The sequence below is a fragment of the Mustela lutreola genome, chromosome 1 (genome assembly GCF_030435805.1).
Source record: "Mustela lutreola isolate mMusLut2 chromosome 1, mMusLut2.pri, whole genome shotgun sequence".
Taxonomy (NCBI): Eukaryota; Metazoa; Chordata; class Mammalia; order Carnivora; family Mustelidae; genus Mustela; species Mustela lutreola.
This window is the reverse complement of record NC_081290.1, coordinates 234761685-234777667: the sequence shown is the minus strand read 5'-3', so window position 1 is coordinate 234777667 and position 15983 is coordinate 234761685. Positions and strand designations below refer to the sequence as shown.

The 15983-nt window shown below is 37.2% G+C and overlaps 2 protein-coding genes across 2 annotated transcripts; one reads left to right on the top strand and one right to left on the bottom strand.

Annotated features, from left to right (window-relative positions):
• The first annotated feature begins 6713 nt into the window (after window positions 1–6713).
• Window positions 6714–7673, top strand: LOC131821180 (olfactory receptor 51L1-like). The gene has a single exon (XM_059157051.1). It carries the CDS (start codon window positions 6714–6716, stop codon window positions 7671–7673), a length of 960 nt encoding a protein of 319 aa, XP_059013034.1.
• Window positions 7674–13067: 5394 nt separating this feature from the next.
• On the bottom strand, window positions 13068–14000 carry LOC131821172 (olfactory receptor 51G2-like). Its single transcript, XM_059157039.1, has one exon. It carries the CDS (start codon window positions 13998–14000, stop codon window positions 13068–13070), a length of 933 nt encoding a protein of 310 aa, XP_059013022.1.
• Window positions 14001–15983: the final 1983 nt, after the last annotated feature.

Below are 15983 nucleotides of genomic sequence, written 5' to 3'. Positions count from 1 at the left end.
TTGTTTTCTTCTTTCAGAAATGCTTTGGGTATTTGGGGTCTTTTGGCATTCCACACAAATTTTAGGATTGTTTATTCCAGCTCTGTGAAAAATGCTGGTGTGATTTTGATAAAGACTACACTGAATGTGTAGATTACTTTGGGCAGCATAGACATTTTGGCAATGTTTTTTCTACCAATCTATGAGCATGGAATGTTTTTCTACTTATTTGTGCCTCTTCATTTACTTTCATAAGTGTTCTATGGTCTTCAGTGTACAGATTTTTTGCCGCTTTAGGTAAGGTTTATTTGTAGGTATCTTACGGTTTTTGGTGCATTGCAAATGGAATCGATTTCTTTTCCTGCTGCTTAGTAATTGTTGTATAGGTATTTCTGCACGTTGATTTTATATCCTCCAACGTTGCTAAATTCTGGGAGAAGTTCTAGAATTTTTGTGGTGGAGCTTTCGGGTTTTCTACATAGAATAGCATGTTGTCTGCAAATAGTGAAAGATTGAAGCTTCTTTCCCAATTTAGATGAATTTTATTTCCTTTTGTTTTCTGATTTCTGAGCCTAGGATTTCCAATACTATGTTAAATGGTAATTGTGAGAGTGGAAATCCTTGTCTTGTTCCTGACAATAGGGGAAAGGCTCTCAGTTTTTCCTCACTGAGGATAATATTAGCTGTGGGTCCTTCAAACATGGCATGATGTTCAGGTATGTTCCATCCATCCCGACTTTTTTTTTTTTTTAATTATTTCTTTTCAGTGTAACAGTATTCATTGTTTTTGCACCACACCCAGTGCTCCATGCAATCCGTGCCCTCTCCAATATCCACCACCTGGTTCCCCCAACCTCCCACCTCCAACCCCTTCAAAACCTTCAGATAGTTTTTCAGAGTTCATAGTCTCTCATTGTTCACCTCCCCTTCCAATTTCACGCAACTCCCTTCTCCTCTCCATCTCCCCTTGTCCTCCATGCTATTTGTTATGCTCCACAAATAAGTGAAACCATATGATAATTGCCTCTCTCTGCTTGACTTATTTCACTCAGCATAATCTCTTTCAGTCCCATCGATGTTGCTACAAAAGTTGGGTATTCATCCTTTCTGATGGAGGCATAATCCTCCATAGTGTATATGGATCACATCTTCCTTATCCATTTGTCCGTTGAAGGGCTTCTTGGTTCTTTCCACAGTTTGGCGACCGTGGCTATTGCTGCTATAAACATTGGGTACAGATGGCCCTTCTTTTCACTACATATGTATCTTTGAGGTAAATACCCAGGAGTGCAATTACAGGGTCATAGGGAAGCTTTAGTTTTAATTTCTTGAGGAATCTCCACACTGTTCTCAAAAGTGGCTGCACCAACTTGCATTCCCACCAATAGTGTAAGAGGGTTCCCCTTTCTCCACATCCTCTCTAACACATGTTGTTTCCTGTCTTGCTAATTTTGGCCATTCTAACTGGTGTAAGGTGGTATCTCAGTGTGGTTTTAATTTGAATCTCCCTGATGGCTAGTGATGATGAACATTTTTTTTATGTGTCTGATAGCTATTTGTATGTCTTCATTGGAGAAGTGTCTGTTCATATCTTCTGCCCATTTTTTTTAATATGATTGTCTGTTTTGTGTGTTGAGTTTGAGGAGTTCTTTATAGATCCTGGATATCAACCTTTTGTTTGTACTGTCATTTGCAAATATCTTCTCCCATTCCCTGGGTTGCCTCTTTGTTTTGTTGACTGTTTCCTTTGCTGTGCAGAAGCTTTTGATTTTGATGAAGTCCCAAAAGTTCATCTTCACTTTTGTTTCCTTTGCCTTTGGAGACATATCTTGAAAGAAGTTGCTGTGGCAGATATCAAAGAGATTATTGCCTATGTTCTCCTCTAGGATTCTGATGGATTCCTGTCTCACATTGAGGTCTTTTCTCCATTTTGAGTTTATCTTTGTGTATGGTGTAAGAGAAGTTTCATTCTTCTACATATCAAGAAAGGATGCTGTATTTTGTTGAATGCTTCTTCCTCATCTATTTACAGGATCCTATGGCTCTTTTTTCTTATTAATGTAGTGTATCATGATGTTTTATTTGTTAATGTTGAACTACCTCTTTAGCCAGTGATAAATCCGACTAGATTATGGTGAATAATTCTTAAATTCTCAAGTACTTTCTCAAGAACTCTTGAATTTGATTTTCTAGGTTTTTTTGTTTTTACTTTTGCTTTTTTATAATTTTTGCATGTATGTTCATCTGTGATTTTGGCCTGTAAGTCTCCTTTTTATTGGACCTTGATTTTGGAATCAAGGTAATGCTAGCATTCAAGAATGAGCTTGGAAGTTTTCCTTCCATTTCTATATTTTGAAACACTATGAGGATAATAGGTATTAACTCTTCTTTAAATGTCTGGTAGAAACCCCTGGGAATCAATATGGTCGTAGATTTTTATTTGCTGGGAGATGCTAGCCATTATAATTACACCAATATTGCCAAAATCAACACCAGAGTTGGAGAAATTCATAGAAGACCACATTTTTAGAAGTAGTTTCTGTACCAAACAGGGCTGACATTACAATTGCAACATCCATCTAATTATAGATTTCTGATTATTCAGTAATGCACATGCCATCCTGTTGTTTCTCAATCCCAAATAGAGATTCAGGAGTCAGTATTGTTGACAAAGAGAGAGTTTTAAAAGTTAAGTAAAAGCTTCTCCTTTAGACATATTAAACATTTTAATCTGTGTCATTAGGAAGAATTCAGTGGCACAGTGAAGAAAATACCACCAGGCAATCAGATCTAAGTGATAATATTGGTTTCATTGTTTTATATGTGATTTTAAATAAAGATTTTATTTTTTATAGTGGTTTTAGGTTCACAGAAAAATTGAGTGAAAGGAACACACATTTCCATATACCCACTGTTGTGTGATTTTGAGGGAAGCAGATCACATAACGGAATCTCATTTTTATGCAGTGTATAATAATAGTACTGAACTAATGTCACTTCTAGCTCTTATGGCACACACTCTAGGTCCATACCCTGTTCCAGTATTTAACAAGGTCCTCTCATTGGCTATATTGTAACCAAACACCTTTACTGACCCATCGTATTCTGGATACAAACTAATATTTCATCTCGTGTTGCACTACCTCGTTTGTTCCAGACATTGAAGCAGAAAGCCTTAAAGAATCTCAATAGGATTCTTGCCCCTGTATTCCCAAACTGTCATCCTCTGCTGCAGCCTGAGTGCTGGGGAGAAACCACACTGAACTGGCAGCACTGACAGGGTTACACACACTGTGCTGCATTTATCCTGGGGTTTCCTGTCTCAAAGGACTGGAGGAAGACTTATCTGATCCTTCTTGCTCTGAGAATTGGAATGGTCTCTAATGACAAGAGGTACTATTCTGCCAGGTATGTGAGGCTTGGCGACAATGAAAGCAGGAGGTAAGAGGGAAACACAGAGGGGGACCTGAGAGACAAAAGAGAGGAGAGTGGACACCCAGAGTGTGAGGAGGAGAACCAGGAGACTGTTCTGGAAGGAAGAGGTTCTCAGTTCATCACAGGACATAATTTTCACCAAAATACCTTCATTGTTCATTCTCATTCTTATAGCATTCAGGCCAGCCTCAGCCAGACTTTTCAGATTGGAATTGCTTGAGATCCCCTAGATCTTTATGGTAGGTGGTGTCTATGTCCCTGGGCAGGATGTGATGTTTACATGGGGGTGACAATTTATTTTTCTGACATGACAGAATGGAGATTCCAGAGTGATTGAGATTGTATCAGATCACCTTCAAAGACTCCAAGAATCCCAAATATCAGTGCTTTTGAATATGACATTAATTGTGACTCACAAATGTAAACCCCAAATTATAACTCCTTTCAGTCTTTGAGTTTATAAACTAAGTCCTCAAGCACCATCCTCCTCTTCTGAGGAATGGTAGAAGACATCACAAGGCCATGTGAATGAAGTTTACATTACAGAATCAGAAGTAGTAGGAGTTGGGCAGTCAAAATGAAGCCATGTCAAAATACAAGGAGTTGTGGGATAATAGGCAAGGCAGATCGTAGTGAATACATGGAATATGGTGAATATTTGTTGTTGTGGCTACTTCAGAATACTAACATGGCTGCTCAGATTCCAAGCTCATGGTAGTCCAAAATCTCATTGCTTTTCTTCAAGAGACTTCCCATTTTATTCTGAAATGTATCTTTTTTTTTTCTCTAATTGGCAATGAATAGAATGAAAAGTATATAAATAAAGCTATCAAAATTACCAGAAGAATTTGGGGGTAGAGTAAAAGAGCATGAAGCAGTTTGTACCTATGGCAATACTGAATTTTTCACTAGATGGCACAGAGATGAATCTGATATCTTTCACTTCACTCAGCTGACCTAGGTCACTTTTGTGAGATGCCCACTCAGGGGTTTCCTCTCTGGAAGGATACTCCAGAGTCTCTTCATCTCTTACTTCCTTCCATTACACTTCAAAGAAATATTGTTGTTGTCATTGTTGTCTTCATCATTATCACCATTATTTTATGTTCATTATATGTAAGGCTCTAGGCTAAGTATTTCACCCACAGGATCTCCTTTATTCTGAAGCAAAATTCTGTCAAATTGTTTTTATCTACAGTTCACAGATGAGGCTACTTTGCTACAGGGGAAAATCAGCAATTTGTCCCACTTAAAAAGTGAGGAAGCCTTGGAACCAGAATATTCCCGACGTGGATAGGTTTGTGGAAGCAGAGGGAGAATCTGAATGAGGGGAATGGTGGACAGTTGTTTCCTAAAAACTCAATAGAAAGTCATAGAGATGATAAAGCTGCTTCAGACTGGCCTCCAGCTTAGGTATCTTCCAATTTTAAATTAAACTTCAAGTTCACCTCTTCATGGCAAAGGGAGAGAGCCACAATAAAATTGGAGAAATGGTCTGAACTAACTAAGCAGCGAGTTAAAAAGAAGGCATATTTCTACATTTGGATTAAGGATGAGATTTGGAAAATAATTAACGTTAAAAAGGAGTAATATTGGAAAATCTGAGCATTGAAGGTAACCAGTGGAAGTATAGAATGACAGAAAGGAAGGTAAGGGAGACAATCCCAGGGTAAGAGAAGCAAGAATTGGGTGTGGTCATTAGCCACACAGATTGAAATATATAGGAGGACCATAGGCAACAGGACTTACAATATGTGACAGGTTTGAATGTAATGGGAGTAGTCAGAGACTGAATTTATCTCTGGCATTTACTTATTTGATTTCTTGATAATGGTTCTTCCATTTTTTAGAAAATTATGATTAGTAATCATTCCAGTAAAAACTGCTGAATTCAGGTTTTATCTGTGTGGAGCTAGAGAAGATTGAAAGAGATTTTAAGTTCCCAAGGAACAAAGTAGACTTTACAAAACAGAAAAAGGCCAATTTATCCATTTGAAATGGGAAATACCCTGTCTCCTGGATTGTAAATTCTCAAAACAGCATTTTGGTGAGCAGGAATTCTTGGCAAGTGATGGGCAAGTGAGATTTTGAGACGCGTTTTCCTTCCTTACTTCAGAGATGTTTTTCTGGACCACAGAAGAAATACTGGAATCTTTTGGGAGAAAATATATTTTCTCTTTTGTTCTGAGTAGGAAAGATTTAATATCAAGTTTAGATGTTTTTTTTGAACATTATAATTTTTGTTATCCTATTTTCCCTTGTTTTTGCTTTGAAGCATGGGTTTCTACTCTATCTTTCCTTATAGTACCTATTTTTTGTGTGTGTGTGTGTGTGTGTGTGTGTGAAAGGTATCAGTCTCTAAATGACTGATCAGATCTGAAACTTAAGAGAAAGAAGGTTTTGAATTTTTAAAGTCAGAGTCAGACAGTTATGTTTTGTTTAAATCGTATATTTTCTTACAGTAAGAACATTACATATAAAATTTCATATTTCATTATTATAATTTTTAAATTCAAAATGGGAGGTCGGGGTACCAGGTGGTGGGTATTATAGAGGGCACGGATTGCATGGAGCACTGGGTGTGGTGAAAAAATAATGATACTGTTATGCTGAAAATAAATAAATGAAAAAAATTGTTTTAAATAACTCTATTTCACCTTATATTTAGCTCCTAGCAATGCTAGTCCAGCACCAGGCCTGTAGCTTTAATTACACAATGAAAGATATATGTTAGTAAGATCTCTGCTTATGTTAATAAGTACTGCTGACCCATACTTGCTTGAATCCTATAAAGATACCTCACATGGTGTTCTAGTACTTATTGAAAAAGCTGTGTTGTTTAGGCAGAATAAGGCATCATATGTAAATCACTGAAGGAGTCATTAAAAAAAAAAAAAAAGACAAATGTTAAGATCCGTACCCCTTGCCAAGAAAATTCTGGAAGAAAATTATAAATGAAAGATGTTAGCTAGAAACATTTAATGTGTGTTTGGTGCCTTAGGAGTGTCCTTAGAAGAAGATCGTCTGTATGTAGACAGGATGTCAAAGGGTCTTCATTTGAGAGGCAGGAAGAAAAGTCCTTGTGGTAATAAAGTAAATGTTTTACTTAACTTGCCATTCCCAGCAATGCAATGAAAAAAGACAGAGCAAAAATGTGGAGATGAATGGAAGAGTATTTACAGAAAGTGCTGAAGTTTCACTGTTTTGTTTTGCTTTCCAGGCTCAGATGCTGATCTCATCATTGCCCTCCCCACTGGAGTGGGATCCTGAAACTGGGTGGTGATTTAACAGCGAGCTCCATGGCAAACATAAACTCCAGTAATACCCTGTCCTCCACATTCTATCTCACAGGTATCCCCGGCTATGAGGAATTTCACCACTGGATATCCATCCCATTCTGTGTCCTCTACCTTGTTGGAATAATGGGCAACTGCACCATCCTGCATATTGTTCGGATGGACCCCAGGCTCCACGAGCCCATGTACTACTTCCTGGCCATGCTCTCCCTCACTGACATGGGCATGTCCATGCCCACAATGATATCACTCTTCAGGGTGTTGTGGTCCATTTCCAGGGAAATCCAGTTCAATATCTGTGTGGTCCAAATGTTTCTTATTCACACTTTCTCCTTCACAGAATCATCTGTACTCTTGGCCATGGCCTTTGACCGCTATGTGGCTATCTGCCACCCTCTACGATATGCTACCATTCTCACACCAAGACTTATTGCTAAAATTGGAATTGCAGCTCTGCTTAGGAGTGCCTTTGCCATGATTCCACTTCTGGCCCGGCTGGCCTTCTTTCCTTTCTGCCACTCCCACACCCTTTCTCATTCCTATTGTCTACACCAGGACATGATTCGCCTTGCTTGTGCTGACACCAAGTTTAATGTTATATATGGATTGGTTTTGATCACTGTGCTGTGGGGCATGGACTCTCTGGGTATTTTTGTGTCTTATATGTACATTCTTCAGTCAATATTAAGAATTGCATCACGTGAGGGGAGGCTTAAGGTTCTTAACACATGTGCATCCCACATCTGTGCTGTACTCATCTTATATGTGCCTATGATTGGGCTCTCTATCGTCCATCGTTTTGCCAAACACTCTTCCCCACTCATCCATATCTTCATGGCTCATATCTACTTATTGGTCCCACCTGTGCTCAATCCAATCATCTATAGTGTGAAGACCAAACAGATCCGCCAAGGAGTCCTCCATATACTTTTCCCCACAAAAGTCAGTTCTACTGTGATGTAGACATGTCCCAAAACAATAATAACATCAACAAAATGACTTAAACACATACTGATTTTTGTATTCTAGGTATGTTAGCATCATAGTTGCCAATAAAAGAGTAAATAGCAGAAATAAAGGCAACAGAGCATCACGAGAAGGTCCTAAAGGAGGCAGTTCATGTCTACTAGACCATACAGCTTGACTTAATGTGTTCTTTACAAATTCACTTTAAATATGAATATTTTGGAGCAGAGTGTGTTAGAAATCATTTCCATCTATTCTCTTCAATTTTTAATCCCAACCACTTGCAAGATGAGCATTTATCTATTAATTTTCATGAAATATATTAAACCCATGTATCTTTGTTTCCTGATACTCTGTGTTGTCAGAGAATTTAATATTACCTTTCTTGTTTTATCAGTGTCTTTGTATATCTACTTTTTCTTTCTTTCTTAACAATGGAAAAAATCTTATCTTGACATAAGAGCATATTAGGACTTGAAGCAGAAGTTATCATTCTTCATAGGGCATCAGCATCATCTTTTAAAAGTTTATACACATATTCTGCCCTTTATGAGGTTATTTTGTTTCTTTTTTATTAATTTTTATATTGTGCTAGTCATCATATTATATTTAGTTTCCTTAGCAATAGAAAGGGCCAGGGCTAGTGAGTACAGCAACAAAGACAGGTAATGAAATTTTTATAACTAGTTTTTGAAAGATAAAATTCAAGGAGAAGGGAGTTGAGAGAAATTGGAGGGGGAGATGAACCATGAGAGACTGTGGACTCTGAGAAACAAACTGAGGGTTTTGGAGGAGAGCGGGGTGGAAGGTAGGGTGATCCTGGTGGTGGGTATTACTAAGGACACGTATTGCATGGAGCACTGGGTGTGATGCATAAATGATGAATTCTGGAACACTGAAAAGAAATTAAAAAAAAAAAACTCAAACAGGTATTCCTAGTGCTGGCTTTCCTTAGTCTTCCATGGTAGAATAAATATCTTTGGCTTTATTTGGAATCCTTAAGACTTTTATTTCCATAGATCTATTTCCCTTTATCAAGTGACCCGCCTAAGCAGGCACTGCAATCGATTTGTTATTCCCACAATGATTTAGCACAGATTCCCAATTTCTTTTTGCAATTTATAGAGAAGAATAAGAGAAGGAGATGCTATTGGTTTACCTGTTTCTTTTTTTAATTATTATTATGTTATGTTAGTCACCATACAGTACATCGTTTTTGATGTAGGGTTTCATGATTCCTTGTTTACATATAACACCAAGTGCTCCAAGCAATACATGTCCTCCTTAATGCCCACCACTTGACTAACCCATTCTCCCACCTTTTTTTTTTTTTTTTTTTTTTTTTTTTGCGTTTCTGCCACCTCTCTCCTGTTTGATATGATAAAGAATGACCACGATACATGAATTATAGTTTGGGATTTTGAAAAGCATAATAGCTTTTTTTTTTAAATTTTTTATTTTTTATAAACATATATTTTTATCCCCAGGGGTACAGGTCTGTGAATCACCAGGTTTACACACTTCACAGCACTCACCAAATCACATACCCTCCCCAATGTCCATAATCCCACCCCTTTCTCCCAAACCCCCTCCCCCCGGCAACCCTCAGTTTGTTTTGTGAGATTAAGAGTCACTTATGGTTTGTCTCCCTCCCAATCCCATCTTGTTTCATTGATTCTTCTTCTACCCACTTAAGCCTCCATGTTGTATCACCACTTCCTCATATCAGGGAGATCATATGATAGTTGTCTTTCTCTGCTTGACTTATTTCGCTAAGCATGATACGCTCTAGTTCCATCCATGTTGTCGCAAATGGCAAGATTTCATTTCTTTTGATGGCTGCATAGTATTCCATTGTGTATATATACCACATCTTCTTGATCCATTCATCTGTTGATGGACATCTAGGTTCTTTCCATAGTTTGGCTATTGTGGACATTGCTGCTATAAACATTCGGGTGCATGTGCCCCTTTGGATCACTACATTTGTATCTTTAGGGTAAATACCCAATAGTGCAATTGCTGGGTCATAGGGCAGTTCTATTTTCAACATTTTGAGGAACCTCCATGCTGTTTTCCAGAGTGGCTGCACCAGCTTGCATTCCCACCAATAGTGTAGGAGGGTTCCCCTTTCTCCGCATCCTCGCCAGCATCTGTCATTTCCTGACTTGTTGATTTTAGCCATTCTGACTGGTGTGAGGTGATATCTCATTGTGGTTTTGATTTGTATTTCCCTGATGCCGAGTGATATGGAGCACTTTTTCATGTATCTGTTGGCCATCTGGATGTCTTCTTTGCAGAAATGTCTGTTCATGTCCTCTGCCCATTTCTTGATTGGATTATTTGTTCTTTGGGTGTTGAGTTTGCTAAGTTCTTTATAGATTCTGGACACTAGTCCTTTATCTGATATGTCGTTTGCAAATATCTTCTCCCATTCTGTCAGTTGTCTTTTGATTTTGTGAACTGTTTCCTTTGCTGTGCAAAAGCTTTTGATCTTGATGAAATCCCAATAGTTCATTTTTTCCCTTGCTTCCCTTGCCTTTTGCGTTGTTCCTAGGAAGATGTTGCTGCGGCAGAGGTCGAAGAGGTTGCTGCCCGTGTTCTCCTCATAAAGTGGTATTTCAATGTGGTTTTGTTTTGCATTTCCCTGATGGCTAATGATGTTAAGCATTTTTTCATGTTTCAACTAAAGTTCATGGGAAACTCCAATAATGTTCTTTCCTTTGATCATTTCTGTTACTATATATGATCCCAATCCCAAGACACAGCTTCTAATGGTCAAGTGATAATTGTTCATGTGTATGGATAAACCACCTTAATTAGGAACAGAGTATATAAAACTGTCATTACTAGCCATGATTTTTAGTGTCAATTATACATGAACAGACCAAAGAAATATACACATTATTAATTAAGAGGAGTCTACTTTATAAGTTTACTTGAGGGAAAAACAACAATTGACTTATTAAATGTTGATGAGTCAGACAAGTGACAGTTTATTGCAGTGGTTAGAGAATACAAGTAAGATGAGATTATTCCTTTCATGAAGACAAATAATTATGATGCTTTTCAGTGGTTATAGATATAAAACAGTGCAGTTTATCTTCATATATGTTTTTATTTTCAGGTTGATTATATTTGTACCTTTAAGTACTCCTTGAATCTGAAGTCACATACCCTCTTAATTCAAAATGTTTTAATAAATCACCCATTTTATTAATTTTATGTTTTAAAGACTTTATTTATTCTTTTTTATATATTTATTTGAGAGTGAGAAAATATGTGTATGAGGGGGTATGGGACAGAGGGAAGGGAGAGAATTTCAAGCAGACTCCATGCTAAGCATGGAGTGGAGGCAAGACTGGATCTTATAATCCTGAGATTATGACTTAAGCCATAAGCAAGAGTCCCATCCTTAACTCACTGAGACACTCAGGAACCCTAGTAAGTTACCTATTTTAATTCATCAATCTGAAATTATCATGAAATCCTTCTATTAAAACCCATGAATATCTCATCCACCAAATTTGGGAAATTATTAAGTATCAGTCAGAAAACACTAGATAATATAAAACTATGCTGCATTTTCCACCAAGAAACATTCCAGGCAGGGTTCAACAATATGATATTCATTTAGAATGTTCCTATGTGCCAAATATAGGTCTCAGCCTCACCTTTGCTGTTGATCTCACAGAGTCATGTCTAATCACAAATATCCTGTAGTTCCAAGAGATAAATCAGCAATGCAACTGCTTTTCCCTATGGTCCTTAAGATTATGTAATTTATTCCTTGTTTAGATATGACATTGATTTTTTTTGTCTAATTTGTAGATTATGTCACAAATAATTTGGGACTATATATTTATTTCTTGATTCTTTTAATATATATTTTGTAAATCACATTAATGCTGGGATTCTTATTGGTATGGTTACTCAGTGAAAGATACATTTTAATGAAAGAGATACATATTCTACAGTAAAATAAAAAAAAAAAAATAAGAAAGAAAAAGAAAAGCGTTTCCAGGGTAAGATAAGGACATTGAGTTCAAAAAATAAAAAGTTCTGGAATGATAAAAAAGATGAAAATGACAAATGACAAATAAAAATAACCATGGCAGAAAATCTCCATTGGCTTTCCAGAGTGTCTAGACAGAATGTATGTATGGGGTTAGCATTAGATTGTTTACAGGCACATGTGAGACAATGAGTTAAATTTACAAGACCTTACTTTACCTTACAACCATTTAAAATTACCATGAATTTCCTGTCATATCCAGAAATCCTTGTAAGTATAATGTTGTACAAATCTATTTGTTGTTTTTTTTCCTCAGTAAATACAGGAAAGTTATAGAAATCAGCAATTTCTCATTAAGGTATCAGCATTTCTCATGAGATGAGAAATATATAAGCCCCTGTAGCCTGTGGGAAGTTATAGTACTGGCTCATGAGGATCTCCTTCTTATTCTTGCCAGAATATGCTGCAAATGCAACTCACCTGAGGGAGTTATTTCTCGTTCTTGCCGTTATTTTAACGGCAAGGTTTAAGGTTTAAGGTTTTTACTCTTTGAAGGTAAAAACTATTTAAAGTGAGTACTGTTCAAATAAATGTATCTTCCCTGTGAAAAACTTCTCAGCAGCACACTCCCCAATTGATACTGAGTGAATAGCCTATTTTTACTTAAGTTTAGTTACATAATTTCATGAATCAGGAGAATGCTAATTAGCAAATAAAAATATGAGATAAGAGGTAGTACCTAGCATGCAATGACAAAAATTCATTTCAGATTTTCAGTCTGTTCTTTAACTTCTGGCCTAGATTTCTAGGCTTTATATGTGTGCCTATCATTAGATGTCAAAGTGGTTGAGTCAGTGCATGGTAAAGTAGGATAATACATTGTAAAGTAATATCTAAATATAAAACTTTCACAAGTGAAAGCTGAGAAAGTTATATAATTTCAAAGGTATCTTGGAAAAAGTCATGGAAGAGACATTCATGGAAGATATCATCAGAAGTTACATTGCAGAATGCATGGGGTCAGATGAAAACATGGCCTCTACTGGATGCCTTATGATTTGCACTCTACATCTTCCAACTAATCTGCTGGTTTCCATGGATATTGGGGATCTCTGACAACATAGATGACTGAGAACTCACCTTTTATTTATATGATTATTTTTCATCTATCTGCACTGAGTTACTTGAGGGAAATGAAAAGCCAAAAGATACTGTTAGTACATTAAAAAACTTCCAGAAGACTGAAAGATAAATATGTCCATGGGGATTGTGAACATAAGAATATTTATCCAAGATATATGTTTCCTCTGCTCAAGTTAGAAGCTGATTTCATAAGGATTATTCTAGAAATATATGTGACCCTAAAGCACTCTCTGCTATAATCTTAAGAGATTACCCAGAATACGGGTGCGTATCTCCTGGGTTTTAACACAGTATACAACAGGGTTGAGAACAGGAGGAATCAGCAGGTATACATAACCCATAATAATGTGCACCAGGGGTGGAACATGTTTCCCAAAGCGATGGATAATGGATACCCCCATCATAGGGACATAGACCAGCAGCACAGCACAAATGTGGGAGACACAAGTGTTAAGGGCCTTGAATTGTTCTTCCTGGGAGGCAATGCTTAGCACAGTGATCAGAATCTTCACATAAGAGAGGAGAATGAGTACAGAGTCTACTCCAAAGGTGATGAGAATGATGATGAGGCCATAGATGCTATTTATTCGGTGGTCAGAACAGGAGAGCTTAATGATATCCGGATGCAGGCAGTAGGAGTGGGAGAGCACATTAGCCTTACAAAACCTGAGTCGCTTAATGAGAAAGGGTCCTGGAAAGATGACAACCACAGCCCGTAGCAGAAGCCCTACACCTATCTTGGCTATGGTGGAATCAGTCAAAATAGTAGTGTACCTCAGTGGGTTGGAGATGGCCACATAGCGGTCAAAAGCCATGGTGAGGAGGATGCCTGACTCCATTAGGGAAAACACATGAATGAAGAACATCTGGATGAGGCAGGCATCAAAGTCTATTTCACGAACATTAAGCCAGAAAAGCTTGAGTAGTGTGGGCAGGGTGGCAGCACAGAGTCCCAGGTCTGTAGCAGCCAACATGGAGAGAAAAAGGTACATGGGTGCATGAAGTGACTGTTCTACCCGAATAACCACCAAGATGGTGATGTTCCCCATTAGGGCAATCAGGTAGAGGGCACAAAACAAGATGGAAATCACTGGATGTGAGTCTTCCAGACCAGGGAAACCACTCAGCAGAAAGGGTCTGTAGGTACTACTATTGAAAAAGACCATGACGTGTCGTTTGGAGTAATCGATAGTCTTTGTGTCCGGAGTAAACCAGTCAGGATTAGCACACCATCAACATGAGCCTTATGTCACAAAGCTGACATTCTGTGGATATGCCGTTGACTATATAAATTCCGTTCACCACCTATTCAAAGCTGTAATCAAAGAGAAACATGCAGGCACTAGTAAACTTTCAGACAAGAGCTCGTAATAAGAAACTTGTATCAGTATGTATTTTCCCCAAATAATAAGACATGAAATATTGTGTAAAAACATAGTCTCTAATTTTTTCTAACATTTCTAATATAAAGTGTGGTATGGTTTCTAGCAGAGAGCAACCTGAAACTTGTTTCAGGATTAAAGTTTAAACAAATAGCAAATTGGAAAAACTCTCCACTTTTCTTATGCTTGTGTCCCCTCTTCAGTCCACTAAGGGAATCAAGTGCTGAAAGTAGGGAAGTGTGGATGTCATCCATACAGAGTTCCTATCTTTGCAAAGAGAACAATCTCAGATCCCTGATTACATTAGAATCTCTATCAGTACATAAGCTCAGGGCCCTGTTAGGAGATGATGCTGACTCCATTATTCCTGTACCTTTATTCTCTCTCAACTTCATTTTGAAAGTGTGGACCAAAGAACAAGACTGGAGTCCAAGAAGTCCGTATTCTTCTGTTCCTCATCTGACACTAACTATTGGATAGTGACTAAGTTGCTTCTGATCTCTGAACTAAGTTTTTTTTTTTTTTAATTTTAAAATATTTAAGTGATGTGAAGTTAAGTAAATGATCTTCTAAAGACTCTTGCCAAGAGGATCTATTTGGTTAATTTATATATATTTTTTTAACAAATAAGTATTTAAAAAATTATTATGTACCTACAAAGCTGCCCATTCTAAATACTGCCTTGTGCAATCAAAATATAAAGTGGACCAGATTACAATGCTATGCAGCTACATGTATCTTGTGTTGGGAAAGCTCCCTGGGAGGGAATATAAGAGGTCATATTTAAGTGATCCTAAAGGTGGGGAAATAGTGCCCACGTTGGGTTCTGTGGTGAGATAGGAAAATTCCATAAAGATAGAAAAACCATGAAGCAAAGGAGAGTATGAAAAGTTCTGGAATTTATAACAATTTGCAGAATAAGTTTTGGATATAGATAAAGCCTTGATATGAGAAGCATTATGAAACAAGACAGAAGTAAGTAATCTTAAAAAAAATCCATATTATTCCTAAATAAATTAATGTAAGTGCTAATTTTGAATGAGAGAGAGAGAGAGAGAGAGTGTGTGTGTGTGTGTGTGTGTGTGTTTGAGAGGGTGAATGGTATGTTCATGTTATTAAAAGATGAATCTAGTTGCTCTGTGGTCAGTTAATTGCATGAGAAAATTTTATAATTCTCAGTAAGGTTATTCCCCTGTTTGGGAAGCTGTATATGGATAACAATATCTAAATTCTGCTGAAAAGGACTAATACCATAGGTCTGGGACTGTAACAAGTTTAAAGATCATCTCCATAAAATTTATGAGACCCCTATGAAAAAAATTCTTATTCACTCTTACTTTTCTGATGAAGTATCAAGCTTTTAAAAGGAAAGTGACTTTCTTAAGAAATAGCTATTAAACTGCAAGACAGCTGAATTCAGTGGAGGCAAGAAAATACACAATCTATTAATTTTTCCATACTATGACTGATTTCCTAAATGGACCATCTCAGTACAAACAAAGGAAAACACAGGGTTTTGCTTGGCTTCAGTGGTTGTATGGCCTTGGGCAAATAATTTTAACTCTTTGAGCCTAAGGTTTGTACCTTCACATTATGGATAGTAACTGTAATAATGTCTATAACATACTAGTTCTGTGAGAAGTAGATGAGATGATACATATTAAGAATATATAACTTAGTCTGGTATGAAGGATCTTCTTAGAAATATTGGTTATTAAGAATATTTCTGAGAAGAGTGCCACATGTTTCTATGCTATATCAAAGAAA